Source organism: Sphaerodactylus townsendi, linkage group LG03, assembly GCF_021028975.2.
Source record: "Sphaerodactylus townsendi isolate TG3544 linkage group LG03, MPM_Stown_v2.3, whole genome shotgun sequence".
NCBI lineage: Eukaryota > Metazoa > Chordata > Lepidosauria > Squamata > Sphaerodactylidae > Sphaerodactylus > Sphaerodactylus townsendi.
In genome coordinates this window covers 3,961,485-3,981,775 of record NC_059427.1, presented here as the reverse complement: position 1 = coordinate 3,981,775, position 20,291 = coordinate 3,961,485, and the positions used below count along the sequence as shown (strand labels likewise).

The window sequence follows — 20,291 nt, the reverse complement described above, 5'->3', positions numbered from 1 at the left end:
GATATCTTAAAACTCTCTTGACACTTTGCCAGTCATGTTGTGTAGGTTTTGAAACTTTTCTGCTCAGATAGCTTACAGCATACATGATATCTGCTCTTGTTCAATTTGCTTTATGTAATAAACTTCCAATTATGGAGCGATGTAAGTCTGGCTTTTCAAATAATTTCTCATCAGAACTGTTATCATTTTTGGCAAACTCTGCAGCTATAGGAGTTTTAGCAATTTTGGCATTCTCTAAACCAGCTCTATGAATCACTTCCTTTATTTTCTCTTTCTGGCTTAACAAAAGATTTTTCTCTGCTGTTCTGGATATCACCATTCCTAGATATGTCTTAATGTTGCCCACATCTTTCACCTGAAATGTTTTACTCAGTTTCTCCAAAACATCAGTGATTTATTTATCTGTTAGAGCTGTTACACACATATCATCTACATAGATAATGACAATCATTTGCTCTTTTCCTGTTCATTTTGTGTACACACAGGAATCTGCAAAACTTCTTTTGAATCCTAATTTACACAGACCATCATTCAAACAATTATTCCAATTGTGAGATGCTTGTCTATGACCATATAAAGATTTTTTCAGCTTATAAATCTTTCCTGTTTCTACTGCATAACCAGGTGCAGGTTTCTCAGTTAAACATAAATGCAGTGAGAGATTCTCAACTGGTTACATTCCTTTCGGTTCTTTGTCCCCATTCCGGGAACCCATGGCCCAGAGATGCTTCCCTGACCATGTCTCAAGATGGAGTTCAGGCTCTTTTTCTGCCTTCTGTGGGTCGTGGGATGGGGGGGGGGAGTGAATTAGGTGAGGGTGGATTCCCCTTTTTTGGGGACTGCACAGCAACTGCAACCCCATCTGCACCCCAAAACCTCCCTCTCACAGAAACCCCTGAGCATGGAATAAATGGATGATTTCTGCAGACTCGGCAACATCATTTCCAAAGGCATGAAATCCCAGGCGGCCCAGTGCAGATTGCAGGAATTGGGGGGGAGGGTCCCCCCACTGGTTTACCCCCCCCCCCTGTAGTAGGGGAGGAGGGGGAGACGCTTTGGAGGACGTCCCTCCCCCCACTGTCTCCGCATCAAGGAAATGAACTCCTAGAGAGGCCAGTAGGGAAGGGGGCGGGGAGGCAACTAACTTCCTTCCTTCCGGGGGTGGCCTTTGTTGCTTCCACTCCTGTAGCCCCATCAGCAGCCTCTTCCCAGTGAGTGGGGGGGGGGGGGGACGGACGGACGCCAATGTGGAGGGTAGGTGGAAAGGGGGGGGGGGGGCGATCCAGGAGAACTCACCCACAGCAAAGCCGGGGGGGGGGCCCTGCTCCCTCTGGCACCCCCCCCCCTTTCCGCCCTCCTCTCTGCACAAGGCTTGGGGGAGGGGGCGAGATGCACCATTCAGCCCTCCCCTGCATTGCGGAGGCCTGGAGAGTGGTTTAGAGAGTCGTCTTGGAGGGGAGGGGGTTGGAATTGGAGGAAAAGGGGGGAGGAGAGGGGGCTGAATTGGGGAGGGGGGTTGCGGAGCATCAGTGGCGGAGGAGGTTAAGAGCTCGTGTATCTAATCTGGAGGAACCAGGTTTGATTCCCCGCTCTGCCGCCTGAGCTGTGGAGGTTTATCTGGGGAATTCAGATTAGCCTGTGCACTCCCACACACGCCAGCTGGGTGACCTTGGGCTAGTCACAGCTTCTCGGAGCTCTCTCAGCCCCACCTACCTCACAGGGTGTTTGTTGTGAGGGGGGGAAGGGAAAGGAGATTGTCAGCCCCTTTGAGTCTCCTGCAGGAGAGAAAGGGGGGATATAAATCCAAACTCCTCCTCCTCCTCCTCCTTCTGAGCTGTGGAGGCTTATCTGAGGAATTCAGATTAGCCTGTACACTCCCACACACGCCAGCTGGGTGACCTTGGGCTAGTCACAGCTTCTCGGAGCTCTCTCAGCCCCACCCACCTCACAGGGTGTTTGTTGTGAGGGGGGGAAGGGAAAGGAGATTGTCAGCCCCTTTGAGTCTCCTGCAGGAGAGAAAGGGGGGGTATAAATCCAAACTCTTCTTCTTCTTCTTCTTAGGGCCAGACCCCCTGGCGGCTGTTCTCAAGGGCCAGAGGCTGGCTGCAGATGGGGAATCTGGGTGGGCAAGGGGAGTCTGTGCCCCCCAACGTAGGGAGAGGAGTGAGCGTGGGGATCCAACCCTTTGTCTGTGCAAATGAGGCTCATTCAAGGAGGGGCTGAGTCTGCAGAGAACGTTCCTTCGCTGGGGAGGGAAAAGAGCTCCAAAGGGGGTTCTCTAGGGGAGGGAAGCGATACTCTGGGGCCAAAATCCTCACACTGAGGGGTTGAGGATGGGGTGAAATGTGGGGCCGGGATCTGCCAGGCAGGCCCCAAAGGAAGGGGGGAGCAGTGAACTGGGAGAAGATCTTCCTTATCCCCTTCTTATTCACACGCCCACTGTTCCAAAAGGAGCTAGGAGCCACTTGGTGCAAAACAAAAGAAGAAGAAGAAGAAGAAGAGCCAAGAATTAAGACAAGAAATGGATTTTCTAACTGCTTTAGACTGGGGAGGGGGCTGATGGATCAAAGCTGAGGAGGGGCTGCAGATTTGGGGAGAGCCCCCCTTACCCCCTCTGCTTCTTCAGAATACAAAAATGCACCTTTCTCATTTGTTTTCTGGGATATGGGTGAGGGACAGCCCCCCTTGCAATCCCCCCTTATTCTCCCTGTTGAATTATCGGCTGTCTGCTTTGTGGGCTGCTTGTCTACTGCGCGAAATGTGTACAAAGTGGGGAGTCACCCCAGGCTCCTGGAGAAGATGCACCAGAGTTGCGGGATCTCTTCAGGGTCAGCAGCCCTGAGTGCTGGATGGAAGAACAGAGTGAAGGCCCCCATCAGGCAAGCCTAGCAAGACTGGATTCATACAAGCAAGGACAGTGAGCACAGTCTTTTTCCTCACAGTACTAGCGTTCTATGGGCAGGGAGTTTTCCATTATGCAGAGAAACATTTATAGTTGTCACATTCTGGACTGCAATCTCCCCTTGCCCCATGGGCCAGATAGTTCAGTTTTAACTCTCATTCCGTAGCTGAGGGCATGATACGTAATTTGATAATAAATCTGGAATGATCCACTGAAATAATAGTGAAGATCCATCTTTTGGAACTCTGTTGTTGCGTTGTGGGGGTGCCACCAAGCAACAGATTCATGATTTTTAGGGTGCTGTCTGTCGGTATGGACATAATATTTGGTTTGATGGCAGGTTTGTGGTGTCCCAGGGCAAAAGCCACAAGGATCTATGCTTTGGAACCATGCTTTTGCGCCGTGGCAGTGCCACAAAGTGGTGGATTCCTGATTTTTGCAGGGCATCCTTTGGCTGTGAATGTGACCTGTGATTTGATGGTGAATTTAGGGTGACCTAACACAGAAATCATAACTATATCCAAATCTGTTCTTTGGAATTATGTTTTTGCACCATCGCAGCCTCATGAGGCAGTGGATTCAGGTTTTTTGGATGCTGCCTGTGGGTTTTTTGTATGTGTGATTTTCTTTTCTTAAAATCATATGATTTTAAGAAAACCATAGAGACAGGCTGCCCCGAGCAACAGCTTCCCTGAAACCAAGCCTTAGAGCCTGCAAGAAAGAAAGTGCGAGTTAGTGATGGTGACTTGTCAAATATCATAGTCTAAGATCCCTCATCCCGATGTTACATCAAACTCTTAATAATTAATTATTGGGATGGGGAAGGGGGCACTAACATATATCCTGTGTCTTATTTTTTTTTTAAGAATAAATTTGAACTTTGTTTGCAAAATAGACGACACATCAAGGTGGAGAAGAGCTGCAAATCTATTCATCTTCACAAAACTGGATAGACAGTTTTATTGCTGATCTTTTGAGCCAGGCAGGGTAATTTTTCATTACATATGTGGATTTAAATAACCCCAAATCCCTTTCCTGCTTTGATGGGTCGATTGCTGATCTGGATGTTCGGACAGCAACCACTCTGATAATGGAGGCTGGGGACGCTCTGAATCCTGCCACTAACGGTTCTCCACCAATTAGTTACTTAAGACATTAGCAGTTGCTCTGGCTGAGGGCAGACTCTGGCAAGTTGGGAAAAGATCAGGCCATTTAGGATAGCAGGGTTCGTGAATAAGATGCCGTGCCAGTTTCTTTTGAGTTTTGGTTACATTTATATTGATTCTGCTGGGGGGGTGGGGGGGGTTCACCCCAACTCACCACAATTGGGGGCAGTGGGGACGCCCTTGCTGCTGCTACTCCTCGTGAGCAAATTTGCAAAAGATGGGGGGAGGGACAGAGGTAGGAATCGCCCCCCCCCTTCTCTGTCCTTCTACGAATGCAGGCTCTGTGCCTTTCCTCTTTCTGCCCCCCTCGCTTGCGAGAGGGGGGGGAGAGATGGCCCATTGCAGACTGGAGGGGAGGGGTGGGGGGTGCCTGACCCGGAGCTTGGTTGGCGGCGCTGCCGCAAGTTTGGTGCGTTCACTGACACCCCCCCCCCCGAAACCCTCAGCAAAAATGCAGAAAATTCAGCACAGTATTACAAAGAAAGTGAAGCATCTCCCCGCTCCCCTGCCTTTCCCCCTAAATCGGCTTTCTAAATAGGAAGGGAATGGGGAGGGGCGCGCCACGGATCGGGGGAAAGGAAGAAGGCGGATCTACAGGAATCCTGATGGACTCTGCACTCTTTAAAGGAGAACTCCCCCCCACCGCCATCAGTATCAAATCACATGCGGACATCAGGACTCAGGAATAATGGACCATTGAAACGTGGCTGCAACACTATCTGTGACGCTGCAGCGGCATAAAACCCTGAATCCGTCTGATTTTTACCTGGAAATTGTTAGCCGCTGCTGAAGGAACAGCCCAGGATCTCTGGGCAAGGGATCCGTCCAAAAAAATCCACGTGCGAACACCGGGGAGCAGCGCTAGCCCGGCCCAGCCAGGAGCGACAGTTCCCTCAATGGAGAAATCAATGGCAGACACAAGAGTCGTAAAAGTAAACACGTGTCCTGCAAGGTCCCGGCAAAACCCACTCTTCCCAGGTGAGCACACAAGAGGCTTACAAAATCTGGGCAAGGCAAGGAGAAGACCAGTCAAATCAAAAGTCCAAACAATGGGGGGCGTTTCAGGTGACAACGTAGTAGTTTGAAATCCATGAATGAAAGTGAAGACACGCGACAGGACGCTGTCCCGAGATTTCCTACCAGCCATCTAAAGATGAAGACTCTTATCAGGGTGCGGAAGGTGAGTTCCCGGGGAGAACAAAGGGTGGAATCCGGAGGTGGGCAAACCCCAGACCCTGGGGCGCCCGCCTTGACCGTTGGTGCAGCTTGGCGTTTCCTGGGTATGTTGAACATCCAAAGTCGTTGAGGGTGTGATGGATTGCTGATTCTTGCTGCTGGCGGGCGGGGGGGGGGGTCGTCACTCATCTGATAGCTTCTGGAAGCCCCCAGCAGTCACGTACGCAATGGAGTCATGTTCAACAATCCTAACTAACATTACATATGTCTAACTAGTAAATGTTTAGTATACAATAATAACAGAAATATTTGTTTCATTTTTGCAGCGGGTATCAAAACGAAAAGAACCCACTGTGATACTGCAGAGCATGAATTAACGTCATCTGGATCTGGCTTTTACTCAGTCCCAGTGTGGAATGTCATAAATAGATTGTGAGCAAGAATTGGAGGGCAGGAGAGAAAAAAAACACGTGTGAACAGAAAGGGAGGCAAAGCTGGGCGAAGAGAGCGGGGATGGGGTGGGGGCTTACCCGACCAAGATCACTGAATTGGGTGGGGGGTCCCTTGTCGTTTCACCAACCTGGGCGTGTTTTGCTCTGAAGTCTTGGACGGAGCCCCGGTCTGGTCCAGCAGAGCTCATGAACTTTTTCTTGCTGGCCTGGCCCCCTGTGGTTCCCTGCCCTCACTCGCCCTGTTATTTTATTTTATTTTTGCAGGATCCACTGGCTAATTCCCAAGGAGACGTCTGGCCATGTTTTCCTCTTGCAATTGTGTTGCTTTCTCTGCTGTATGATTGCAGTGAGCCCAACAGAACAAAGGAAGGTGTCCCCAACCCATAAAAAAGGCTGGGAACCTGGAAGCTTGAGCTACAATAATTTAAAAAAACCCATTACTAATATATATATATTCATTATTAAGCACAATTGCTCTTTAAAAGAGGTAAAATCCCAAACGATAAATTTCATACAAGTGAAGAATCACATGAAACAGCTAAGTTGGTTGGACAATTTAAAAAAAAACTTTTTTTGGTATGACGAAGTTTCAAATTTGGTCATAAACCTTTTACTACAATATATTTTCTTATATTATTTTTCTGTCCTTAGCTTTCACATGCAACCTGCATTGATTGCTGCAAATGTTATGTTAGACCCTAGATATGTGTACACACTGTATTTTGCCCACTGAAGAAAAAATAAGTTGAAAGTTGTGTAGGAATTGGTGGCATTTATTGTGTGACCAACTTAGTTGTTTCATCTGACTCTTCACGTTTATGAAGTTTACCTTTTGAGGTTTGTGTTTTTTCACTTTTCTGAACTACAATTGCACTTAATAAATATATACTAGTAATATTCTTAATTATTGTGGCTCAACCGTTGTGATCCTCCGGGAGGTAGGAGGAAATCTAATTTTCCTCCGGGAGGAGGAAATCTAATGCAGAGAAGGGCAACAAGGATGATTGAGGGACTGGAGCACCTTCCTTATGAGGAGAGGCTGCAGCGTTTGGGACTCTTTAGTTTGGAGAGGAGACGCCTGAGGGGGGTATGATTGAAATCTATAAAATTATGCATGGGGTAGAAAATGTGGACAGAGAGAAATTTTTCTCTCTTTCTCACAATACTAGAACCAGGGGGCATACATTGAAAATGCTGGGGGGAAGAATTAGGACTAATAAAAGGAAACACTTCTTCACGCAACGTGGGATTGGTGTTTGGAATATGCTGCCACAGGAGGTGGTGATGGCCACTAACCTGGATAGCTTTAAAAGGGGCTTGGACAGATTTATGGAGGAGAAGTCGATTTATGGCTACCAATCTTGATCCTCTTTGATCTGAGATTGCAAATGCCTTAACAGACCAGGTGCTCGGGAGCAACAGCAGCAGAAGGCCATTGCTTTCACCTCCTGCATGTGAGCTCCCAAAGGCACCTGGTGGGCCACTGCGAGTAGCAGAGTGCTGGACTAGATGGACTCTGGTCTGATCCAGCAGGCCAGTTCTTATGTTCTTATGTTCCCCTGTCTGTGCTGCCTCCACCTTCTCTGGAGTGAACTGTCTCAGCATGCCTCACTGCCTGCCTTACACCACCCTGTGCCTCGAAGCTGGGCAACATTTCTAAGAGACAAGAGCATGGCTTGCCACATTCAAATTTTGGCTGCACATCTGTTTCAACCTCGATGCCGCCTCCTTGTCATATAAAGCCCTCAAGACTTCTTGTCATTTGGAATGGTGGGGCACTATAGAAACAAAAATTAACAAACTAGGCTATTCTTTGGATTATCTGGCCATGTTACCATCTAAAGAGACTTTTCAACTTTTCCCCTTCTCAGGAAAACTCTGTTCAGGCCATGAGGTAACTTAGGCCTTTGAAGTTTCATCCTAGCACCTCTGCATAGTTTCCTGTCCTCCCTCCAGGAGATCAAAAGGCAAAGATGCTTTTCACAGTCATATGTGACTTCCCTTTACTGTAGCGATAGCATCTTCCATGACACATATGCAACGGGAACTGTGTAGACTCTACAGATCATATTTTACTTTATTGTCCACTCTACGCGGTACCCAGAGTCAAATACCTGTCATCCTTGCTACTCAAAAAAGAGTATGCATCTGACTTACAAAAGATTATCTTTCTGTTGGACAGCCCCAGTAGTGATGCAAACGATGCAGTCGCCAAATTTTTGCATGTGTATATGAAACAGCGCTCTAGGAGCAAATCCTGAACATCAGCCTCTTTTCCTGTACATTTATTTTAGTTTCCCTCTATTTGGTTAAGTGGACTTGTGTATATAATATTGTTATGCCAATAAAGGTTAACATAAGAACATAAGAACAAGCCAGCTGGATCAGACCAGAGTCCATCTAGTCCAGCTCTCTGCTACTCGCAGAGGCCCACCAGGTGCCTTTGGGGGCTCACATGCACTACAGTGGCTGGGAATTTTCAGAGGAATTGGCCCAGCAGTTACTGAGTTATACTATCATCAACAAAAACACTGTTAGCTTTTTATATATATAGATTTGACCTTAAGTTAGTCACAGTTCTTCAGAGCTTGCTCAGTCCCACCTACCTCACATGGTGGCTGTTGTGGGGAGAGGAAAGGAGTTTGCAAGTTGCTCAAAGTCTCCTTACAGGAGAGAAAGGCAGGGTATTAATCTAAACTCATCATCCTTCTTCTCCTAGGATTTTGCCAAAACTTATGTTTTCAGTCCTCATTAGTGGAAAATAGGTTAGGAGGGCATTTACAACCAAAGTGAATAAGCCAGAGATGGTTACACACACCTTCTAGGTGGGGATTCTTTTCAGAACTTCTCAAAATGTTCATCAAGTTCTTACTGTTCAATAGCTTTATTGAGACAACTCTGCTAAAGTATTATTGTAATGTTATTATATCCTCCCCCAGCCTTCCAGGGTCATCAGAACATTATTTCAAGCAGACCATGTTGGAGGTAGCTGAGAGAAAAAGAGTTGGGGTCATTTATTATTATTATTTATTGGTTTTGTATCTGCTCATGGGCTCAGGACAGTTCACAACAAATATAAATTCACTGCAATAAATTTAGCACCTTGAAGTCTCCATCTGAAACTCTTTCCATACTATGAACATATATATGGGTTTTCCCTCATGTGGATTCTTTGATGGCTAATAACATGGACCTTTTGACTGAAATTCTTTCCACACTCTGAGCAACTATATGGTTTCTCTCCTGTGTGGATTTTGTGATGAGAAGCAAGACTTGAGGTATCCCTGAAGCTTTTTCCACACACCAAGCATTTATATGGTTTCTCTCCTGTGTGAATTCTTTGGTGGGTAATAAGGTGAACCTTTTGACTGAAGCTCTTCCCACACTCTGAGCATTTATATGGATTCTCCCCTGTATGGATTCTGTTATGGGTACTAAGATGGATCTTTCTCTGAAAACTCTTTCCACACACTGAGCAACTATATGGTTTCTCTCCTGTGTGGATTCTGTGATGAGTAATAAGATGGATCTTCTGACTGAAGCTTTGCCCACACTCTGAACATTTGTATGGTTTCTCCCCTGTGTGAATTCTGTGATGGGTAGTAAGGCTGGTCTTCACTCTGAAACTCTTTCCACATTCTGAGCACTTATATGGTTTCTCCCCTGTGTGGATCCTGTAATGAGTTGTAAGGAAGGTGTTCCGACTGAAACTCTTTCCACAATCTGAACATTTATATGGTTTCTCCCCTGTATGAATTCTGTGATGAGTAGTAAGGAGGATCCTTTGACTGAAGCTCTTTCCACACTCTGAGCATTTATATGGATTATCTCCTGTATGGATTCTGTGATGGGTAATAAGATGGATCTTCTGACTGAAGTTTTGCCCACACTCTGAACATTTATATGGTTTCTCCCCTGTGTGAATTCTACAATGAGTAGTAAGGCTGGTCTTCACTCTGAAACACTTTCCACACTCTAAGCACTTATATGGTTTCTCCCCTGTGTGGATTCTGTGATGGGTAGTAAGGTAGGTTTTCCGACTGAAACTCTTTCCACAATCTGAACATTTATATGGTTTCTCCCCTGTGTGGATTCTGTGATGGGTAGTAAGGAGGATCTTTTGACTGAAACTCTTTCCACACTCTGAGCATTTGTATGGATTCTCCCCTGTGTGAACTCTGTGATGGGTAATAAGATAGATCTTCTGATTGAAGCTCTGACCACACTCTGAACATTTATATGGTTTCTCCCCTGTGTGAATTCTATGATGGGTAATAAGGTTGGTCTTCACTCTGAAACTCTTTCCACACTCTGAGCACTTGTATGGTTTTTCCCCTGTGTGTATTCTGTGATGGATAGTAAGGAAGGTCTTCCGCCTGAATCTCTTTCCACACTCAGCACACTTATATGGTTTCTCTCCTGTATGTATTCTGTGATGGGTAGTAAGGAGGATCTTTTGACTGAAACTCTTTCCACACTCTGAGCATTTGTATGGATTCTCCCCTGTGTGAACTCTGTGATGGGTAATAAGATAGATCTTCTGATTGAAGCTCTGACCACACTCTGAACATTTATATGGTTTCTCCCCTGTGTGAATTCTATGATGGGTAATAAGGTTGGTCTTCACTCTGAAACTCTTTCCACACTCTGAGCACTTGTATGGTTTTTCCCCTGTGTGTATTCTGTGATGGATAGTAAGGAAGGTCTTCCGCCTGAATCTCTTTCCACACTCAGCACACTTATATGGTTTCTCTCCTGTATGTATTCTGTGATGGGTGGTAAGGAGGATCTTTTGATTGAAGCTCTGCCCACACTCTGAACATTTATATGGTTTCTCTCCTGTGTGAATTCTGTGATGGGTAGTAAGGCTGGTCTTCACTCTGAAGCTCTTTCCACACTCTAAGCATTTATATGGTTTCTTCCCTGTGTGAATTCTATAATGGGGAGTGAGGCTGGTCTTCTTGAAGTTCATTTCACACTCTGACTGTTTATGTAATCTATCTTCTCTGTGTATTCTCCAGTGTGTAGTAAACTCACTCTTGTCAGTGAAGACTTCACCACACTGTGTGCATTTACATGCTTTTTCATTGTTAAGAGTTGTTTGATGTTCAATAAGGTCAACCTTCTTTCTGAAATTCTTTTGTAGATAAGTAATGGATTCCTCTTTCTGCTTTTTCTGTGTTTCAGTACCCGTTCTCTGTACCTTTCCATCATTTTTGCTTTCCCTTTCTGTAGGAATCAAAAGAGAAAAATTAAATCAGGGGAAAATCCGCAAACAATGTCATCATCTCCCGACCTACACTAAAAAAGCAAATGGCAAGAATAGAAAAAATGGCATAATTTCCAGATACATGTCTTGTGATGAAGCAGGTTTTGTGTGAAAAAGATAGCTATGTCCAAATGTTCAGAAGATGTCAGGTATTATAGAAAATAATAGACAGTGGAATGCGCTACCTAGGAGTGTAGTGGAGTCTCCTTCTTTGGAGGTTTTTAAACAGAGGCTGGATGGCCATCTGTCAGGAGTGCTTTGATTGTGTGTTCCTGCATTGCAGGGGGTTGGACTTAATGGCCCTTGGGGTCTCTTCCAATTCTTTGATTCTATGGCTGTTTCTGCACAGCCAAGGGAGAGAGCCTGCATCAGTATTAATCATGCCGATGTAGGCTCTGGGGCTGTTAGCACAAACGGCCCCATGGGATGCGCAGCTGTTGGAGCAAGCTCCGCACAGCTGCGTATTCCCCTCCCCAGCCCCAAACGCCTCCTTACCTTCTGCTGGCAGCCGTCGCTCTGCTGTCGCTCTGAGGAGGCCAGGGGACAGGCCCCCCATGGCCAGAATGACAGCTGAAGCACCGGAGGCCAGGGGGTGTGTCCCCTTCCCTCCTCAGAGTGATGGCAGAGTGACGGCTGCCAGCAAAAGGTAAGGAGGCATTTGGGGGAGGGGAGGGGAGGGGAAAACGCCGGCTTCCACCCACTGCCGTTCACATGGCAGAGGATGGAAGCCGGCGTTTGCAGGAAAACTCGCTCCTCAAGCGAGTTTTGAAAACACTGTTTTGGCGGGCACAGAGCGCTGCTGCATCGATTTGGCAGTGGCGCCTGTGTGAAGGGTCCCCGCCAAAACGGTGTTTTACCAGGCTGAAGCCGTTGCTTTCAGCCCGTGCAGAAACTGCCTATGATAAGAGGGATACCTGGAAGGACTTGCAGGTGGCGTTTAATTTCTTTCCATAATTTCCTGTTTCCCTTCCCTGAAAACGCCAACCAATTTACCTTTATCTGGACATTGTCTCATCTTTTCCTCCTTCCTTCCCATTGGCATTGGAAAAACAGTGCTTGCCTGGTGGAATCTTCAGTCAAATGAGACCATGGCCCTGTGGGTCTTATCACATTTTTTCAGGGCCTGCAAGATGGAGCTATTCCACCAAGTCTATGGTTGAGGTGAGCAACAGCATTCCAACAAAGGTGGCCTCCCTTTACCCTTCACCCCTGTTATTTAGAATTGATTGTGGCACAATCAGATAAATATTTATTGTGGGAAATTATTATTGATTGCTGATTTTATTGTGAAAGAGGTTGCCCTGAACCCATTAGGGGAAGGGTGACAAATCTAATTATAAATAAAAAAATACATTTAATTGTGCTTTAGGAATTAGTTTTAGAGGATCTGAGGAAATAGAACAGACACAAATTCCATGTGGCATAATTTTGAGAAAGAATAGAAGAATGCATTGAACCAACTCAATTTATGCAGGGGCATAATTTTTTAAACCAGCCTGACAAGGGAGAAGCAGTGGTAATATGAGTCAGAGTAGATTATCTCAAAGAGGCTTACAGAGGATTAGACAATGCATTACAGTATGTTAAAAGCACAGAAAATCTCACCAATAAAATCAAGAAAGAAAATTTCTGACCTTATGGATGAGGCTGTATTGATAAATCAATGCATGATTTTCATATACAAATGAAAGAAAGAATGCCCCAATTTTATTTATGGCCCAGAATTCATACTGGCACAGTGCCACTCTTAGGGAAACTATAGGATGTGGCTCTTTTTTAGAATTTGTGTCTGTTCTTTTTCCTCAGATCCTCTAAAACTAATTTCTAAAACTAATTTGCACATTTCTCTCTCCCACATCGCATTGCCTGGAATTGGGAGGGAGAACCATGAAAAATCCCCCTCCCGACCTGCATTGTTCCTTCCCCCTGAACCCTCTTCGGGGCCCCAAAGTCACACACACACCCCCGCGACTGGGGGAAGCACTCACTTCCGGGACATTGGCAGGATTCTTCAGTTCCTTTCCAGATCATAAAGATATATTTTATAAAGAATTATGTGTTGACAGGAAGAAAGTAGATTCCTCTGAAATGTGGTATTGGAAGATAAACTTATGAACACTGTAGATGCCCCCCTCCCCCCAAAAATGTGTGTTCTATGCCTCATCTCACAATAGAAAGAAATGTGGTCCTGCATTGTAGGGTGTAAGTTGCATGCTTCTGTGGTAGTGGGTATGGAAATAGTCCCTTGGTGTTTGGGGTGGGGAGAGAGTTGGAGGGGTCTTGGGAGGGCTGATTCCATGCCCAGGTTTGTCTTTGGGGGGTGGGGGAAGGAGACCCAGTGGGGAAAGTCACCCCCCTGCGACGCCAGCATCCCTGGGTTCCAGAATGTGTAATGAACAGGTCAGCAGAAGGAATGAGGTGAAGCTTGAATGCTTGCAGACCGTTTATGAAAACTAGCAGAAGCAGATATACCCATCTGCAGTGGTGGAGCTATAAGGGGAATGGGGTGTGTGTCATGTACCGGGCGCACGCCAGTGGGGGTGGAAAATTGCCCCCAACCCCTTCCCCCCTCGCCCTGCCTGGTCCCACCAGCTTTAAGTCTGGGAGAGGTTGAGGAGGCAGAGTGAGAGCTTCTTCTCCATAAATTTTAGCAGGAGCAGACAAACCCCATTTGCAAACTTCACTTTGCATAGCTCATGATGGAAAGTGCGCCGCCTTTGTGATATTCAGGGCTGTTCTTACATTGTTATGTGTAAGAAAAGAATACACAGAGGCCCCTGGGAGTGCTTGTAAAATTTGGAGCCTGGGTAGACTTACCATTAGTTGGTACCAACTCAGACTAAAGTGACATAACTTGCACTATCGCACATAGACACACAAGACACACATATATACACAAGCACACAGAAGGAATGCAACAGTTTGTACCACTCTCTCCCTTTGGTTGTATCTGAAATTTTGACTGTAGAACAGTAAGGCACATATCCTTTTAACTGTACAAGATATCCCAGTTAATACAATTTTACAAAGAAAAACGAAGGGCATGGTCTGCTTGGGGGAAGGGACTACAACCTAGGAAAAGAGCAGAAGAAATGATTTTATCCAATGTTTCTAAATTGAGCTGCCTTGAGTGAAGAAGAAAGGCCAGATATAGATACTGCCATAAATAAATAAAAATTATTACCCAGAGATAATAGATTCCTCCAATTCTCTGCCATGACTTCCTTGTGGAGCTCCTTTTGGACTGGATCCAGGAGATCCCATTCCTCCTCTGAGAAGGACACAGTCACATCCTCAAAGGTCACAAGACCCTGAAAAAAAGGAACTCTATTCATTTGTTTAATACATTTGTTGATCGCTCCCCCCCCCACACTGAACACGTTCAAGGCAGTTTATTATACAATAAACAAACTGCACACCTTACATTCAATCTCACTGTGTCCTTCCGATGTGCCTAAACCCAGTGAGGGAGGGAGCTAATGTCAGGGCTTAACTAAACAAAAAAAAATCAAAGGAAAAGAAAAGATGAAGAACAAAGGAAAGAAAGGAAAAATAAAAGGAAAAAGAGAGGCCAACGAGAGTAGTTGCCCTGGACCATAGGCCTGACAGAACAGCTCTACATTACAGGCCCTGCAGAATTGAGGTAAATCGCACAAGGCCCTGGTTTTATAAGGCAGAGTGTTCCACCAGGCCAGTCCCAGAGCTCAAAAGGCTCTTGCTCTGGTCATGGCTAGGCAGACAAATTTGGGCCAGGAAAAAAAGCAGGTTTTTATACGCTAAGCACAATGTTCTCCATGGGACATATTGGGAAAAGCGATCTCGCAAGTATGGTTGTCCTGAGAACATGATATAGCAGTTAAGAGTGGTGGATTAACCTGTAGAGCTGGGTTTGATTCCCCACTCTTCCACATGAACGGCAAACTTTTTTCTGATGAACTGGATTTGCTTCCCTGCTCCTGCACATGAAGCCTGCTGGATGACCTTGGGCTAGTCACAGTTCTCTCAGAACTCTCTCAGTCTCACCTACCTCATAAGATGTCTGTTGTGGGGAGAGGAGGGGAAAAGAGTTTGTAAGCCACTATGAGACTCCTTACAGGAGAGAAAGGCAGGGTATAAATCTGCCCCGGATGTCCCCATTGCCACTATGCGTCTGGTCTAGTTACATGTGTGACTTGCGCCTCCATAGTAAGGGAGGTGTTCAGAATCACAATCATACTGCTGATACTCCAAACTGAAAGTCAAATGGCGGAATGTTCTCCCGTAGAGTGGAAATCTGCCTCAGGGGTGTTGAGCATCTGCCTGAGAGGCAACTTAGAAAGTGGTAGAAGGGAAACAGAAGGATGACTTACCTCTCCCCCACCATCCCCAGAGCAATGGGGGAAACAGAAGCATATCTGGTGTCCCCAAAAACTCCTTCCTTACCTGATCGGGCTGCATGTAGTTTGTTGTCACTGGTTCAATTAAGAAGGAAGGCCCAGAATATCCCGCCTGTGTCCTTTCACTGCCTGTGAGGAGGGCAAAAGAGATAGGAAGAGATTATCCTGCTTGTGGTCTGGCCACATTCAAGTTCCACTTTTTCATTAAAGGTTCTATGAAGCCAGACAACTATACAACGTCCCCCCAACACCCCCCATGGGTCTCCTCCCTCAATAAACTGCTTTGGGGAGACTTTGTTTCAGTTCCCTGCATTCCTACTTTACACAGGAATCCTATCGCTGGAAACTACATTGGCTCCTTCATTGTACAGTTCCCATTTCCCAGTGAAACAGAGACACCCATGCACAAGGACTGACTTAAACCCAGCACTGAGAATAGAAATTGACCCACCTAACTAATGGAAGATGAAACTGTTCTTTCTTCCCCAACACAGCTATGAACCCTTCTTTGAAAAACAGGAAAGGAGAGAACCCTCCCAGGTTTTAGGGGAAGACAATCCCAGAGCTGTGGAAGGCCCTGACCCCTGCTCAAATGCCAGGAATTACCTATATAGAGACTAGAGGTTGGTAGGAGGGTGATAATTCTTGGAGGGAGTTTTGAGGGAAGAGACAGTCCAAAAGAATGAGCAACAAATCCTGCCACTTGCAAAAGCAATACCTTCTTTCTTAAGCATTTTAGCCTTTATCTCATCCAACTTGGACTGCCAGGCAGGGTCCTAGGAGAAAAATGTTTTTAAAAGGTCTTCTCAGCTGAAAGGAAGTTCTTACTATAGAGCTCCTGGAGATCCCTAGAGGTCCCCAGCACCAACAAAGGTTAGTTCTAAGAATTGCTGGAAACTCTTAAGGTACAACCAGAGGTTCTCACCATAGAGTTTCTGGTGATCTCTAGAGCTTCCCGTTTGCACTTACGGAATTGCCAGAAACTCTGGTAAAAACTTCCTATTAGTAAACAAGTCCTTGTTTTTCTTTTCTTCTTCTTCTCTTGCTGCTGCTTCCAGCAGAGGCAGGCAATGGGACCTGGGGGCTGTGCAGTTCTACCTCCTATCATAGCTCAGTTTAAGCTGCTTCTTGGCTGCAATCCTAAGCACTGGTTGGGGCCTAAAAAACTCCTCACAACATTTTAATCTGGGTGAAAAGCTTGAGCTTAGAGCAACATGAGAGGGGCCCACGTTCCCATTAATTCTCACCCAGAGAAGTGGCCCCTCCGTTGCTCTCCTGCTTGATCCCCGGGAAGAGAAGATCCTGTCTGGGGTCAGAGGGGTTGATCTCCGTCCCTTTGAATGGCCCCTGAAAAGGCAGCAAAGAAGCGGGAAGCGTGGTGAGGAAAATAACAGGTCATCAAAAGGCTTAGGGAAGCGAGGGGTGAAGGGGATATGCTCAGATGAATTCTTGGGGAAATGGGGCATTTGCAGAAAGAGGAATTTTAGAATCGCCTGTCAAAATTTCTGCCTTTAGCACCCCCCAGAATGAAACCTCCTCACCTGTTCTGCCTGCTTCTTTGCCTCTGCCTGGCTCAGGAGGAAGCCTTCTGCCAGGGCCACCGCCTGGGAACTAGTCTCTGGTTTGCATTCCCGAACCCAGTTCTGCATCTCCAGGGGCAGGACAGCCAAGAACTGTTCCAAGACCACCAGGTCCAGCAGCTCCTTGGTGTACCTTTCTGGCTCCAGACTCTGACGCCAAAGATGGTGGAGTCGGCTGCAAATCTCTTGGGGGCCCTCAGCTTCCAGGAAGCAGATGTTCCTGAGTTGGTGCTGGATATCTGAGCTGGATGTGTACTCATCCAGAGCCTTCTGCACCATTCCAGCCCAGAATCCCCGCTTTCCCCCATCTTCCATGGCCTCAGGATTTCTTTCTGCTTGGGGGCTAGCAGACCGTTCTTCTTCCATCTTCAAAGGAAGAGTCATAAAAAACTGAAGGTTTCTCTGTGTCTTCCTTCCTTTCCAGGGATAGGCAGATGGGTAGAAGCTATGAAGCCTTTCACAGCTCATGAGGTGTCCTGTCAACAAAGCAAGGTGCTCTCTGCAGACAAGCAAAAGCCTAGTTGTGGTGGGTTTTCTGGGCTGTGTGACTGTGGTCTGGTAAAGCAAAAGATTAACTGATCCGACATCAGAGACTCTCTCTGCAGGAAACAAGAAAGAGACAAAATAGAGACTTTCACCAACTGAAGCTTTCCTTGGGCCTCCTTAGTAGGGAATATACCATGGGGTGCCCCATCAAAAGGAGTCATTTTCTCTAAGGGAATTGATTTTTGTAGTGTGGAACCCAAGGAAAAGCTGCTTGTTCAAAATTCAAGCTACCCTTAAATATCATGAGCACAGAAAGCAGGCACACTTTGAGTCGAAAAATAAATCTGCTCCTCTTGTAGACAGAGATGCAAAATTTCCAGAAATATTAAACGGGGGGGGGGGGGGGCCCAAAGTTAGGGTTAAATTTAAATATATGCAATACACCTATCAAACATAAAGTAATTTTACTGCCTTATCATTACATGTTCATTTATATCTTATGTACCATACAAAATTGCAACATTTGACCTATTAATGACATATAAAAGTACTGTAAATGCCTTAGTAGCCAGAATGACAGTCCCCAGAGTGGAATGATAGTTTTTGGAAGCAGAACCACGTTTTGCTCTGGGGGCTGTCATTCCAGACCCCCAAAAGCCTTTCTGATCATTATTTCACTCCAAGAGCTGTCATTTCAGTTCCTGAATAGTTCCTCTGGTCCCACGGGCTGCCATTCCATTTTGGGGATTGTCTTCCAGACCCAGAACAAATATCCTGTTCCCAGGAGCAGTCATTCCACTTGGGGGAGTGGGGATCTGTTATTCCACTCCAAGGAGTACTGTTGACTCCCAGTGACTGTCATTCCCCTCCAAGCTCAACAAGGTTTTTCTGCCTCCAGGTGTTGTTCAATTCGAGGGGTTGTTATTCAGTTTTTCTACTCCCAGGACTGCCATTCCCGACCCAGAACACTTATCCCACTCTCAAGGACCTTCACAACCCTCTGAGGACTGCCAGTTTATCTAGTCCGGGGATTGCCATTCCTCTCTGGCAATTGTCATTCCAGTGCTGAACAGGAACCGCCCCCATCGCATCCCCTCCGCATTACTGAAAAAGGTGCTGGGGGCACTCGGACCCTCCCCCCCCCCGCCTTGCCCGGGTCCCCCCCCCCCCTCCAGCAATTTCCCTCATTCAATCACAGCTCCCTTTCAACCTCACTCACCAGATTTGGGGAGAATATTTGCAAAATACAATTTGCAAAATCCTGGGGAGAGGGGAAGCACCCTCCCCTCTCTCTTCTCTACCCTTCTAGGAATGCAGGCTCTGTGCCTTTCCTCCTTCAGCCGACCCCCCCCCCCCTTGCGAGAGAGGGAGGGAGAGATGGCTCATTGCAGGCTGAAGGCGGAGAGGAAACTTAGGGGTGGGGGGGAGGCGCCCGGCCCGGGGCTTGGGGTTTTGTCGTTTTGTGCATTCACAGACTGCCCCCTTCCCTGAAATCCCCAATGCAGAAAACTAAATGCTACAAAGAAAGTCAAGCACCTGGACAGAAATCAGCACTATCCTTTACTACCTCTCTGCTTCCTACAGAGGAAGGACAGGGGGAGGAGGGGGAGAATTAATAGTAGCTTTCCCGCCACCCTTTCCCTCCCCACCTCCCAAAATATCTCCAAATAGGATTTTGCATGTAGTTAGGGAGAACCTGCACAAGGAAGGGGGGGGGGTGTCTATTGGTGATGGAGAATGGAGAGGACGGGTCCGGGGCACCCCCCTTTTTTAACAGAGCTTCTCGCCCCTTCGTGGAATCACCTCTCTGGTTCTCTCTATGCAGGATCCAGTGACAAGAAGGGATCCATAAAGCAGTGAGGAAACAGAGGGAACCCCCCCCCATGCAAACTGCCCACTATGAGCCTCCAATGTGAAGGGGCAGCAGAGGCCTAACCCCTTTGAGAAGGAGAAATTGGGCCCCATTGTTACCACTGCCCTGGTAACTTAAGGTGAGTCTAGGGGTGACCCAAAGTGATTTCAGCTCAGGGCAGCAAAACCGGGAAGAAACAGGCGCAGGAGGCCGAAGATCCTTCTAAGCAGGAGATTCTTTATTGCAAAGTGATTCATCGAAAGCAGCTCAGCTGCGGAACCCAGCACAAAACTTTTTATGCACTCAGATCAGGGGAGGGGGCAAACCGGTAAGGGGGCAGGTAAGGGGGCATGTCCCTTACCTTATAACAAGTAGGAACACATCAATGCATTATTACATAAGACAGCAGATACAATTAGAACTTTAGTCAATGGGCTGGTGAAGTCTCTTCTGGCGGTGTTGCAAAAACAGGGAGTAAGAAGCTTCCCATTCATAAAACCTGGGTGATTGATAACACACCCAAGGATCGTGTTATCAATAGGTGTTGGGTGTTGTCCTGTCCTGGGGCTCCCGCCTCTTAGTTCTTAAAACAAAAGGAAGTTCGAACTGCCCAATGATGGTGCAAGAACGTTCTCCAATGGCTGGAACATCTGGGGCCGCTGTTATCAGTTTGTTATCAGTTTGTTATCAGTTTGTTATCAGTTTGTAATACAAAAGGGTTTTGTCTTCTGGTGATGAGATTTCCCTGGGTGTGGGCTTCTGGTGCATTCCAGGGTGGCCTTTCTTGAAATCCTAATACTGACTGTGATAGGTTACTACAGCAAATATCTATTCTACCTAAAAACAACATTTTCCCCATACAAGATCATAAACGCTATTAATATTAAGCAGAATTAAAGTAACACCACAGAATCTACAACGTAACAAAAATGCATATACATCAAAGACTCTAAATCGTAATGAAAGATGCTTTACATATATGTATTAAAACGGAATAAAGAAAGAATCATTTAAACAGTATTTTGTTAATGA

The 20,291-nt window shown here is 46.4% G+C and overlaps 1 protein-coding gene across 1 annotated transcript in view; it reads right to left on the bottom strand.

The window, feature by feature from the left end:
- Positions 1-8,709: 8,709 nt before the first annotated feature.
- LOC125428888 (zinc finger protein 845-like) overlaps positions 8,710-20,291 on the bottom strand; it is a 45,656-nt gene continuing 34,074 nt past the window's right edge. Inside the window, 1 exon segment of the mRNA XM_048489596.1 lies at positions 8,710-10,653. Coding sequence (XP_048345553.1) covers positions 8,761-10,653 — 1,893 coding nt within the window. The 3' untranslated portion in view covers positions 8,710-8,760.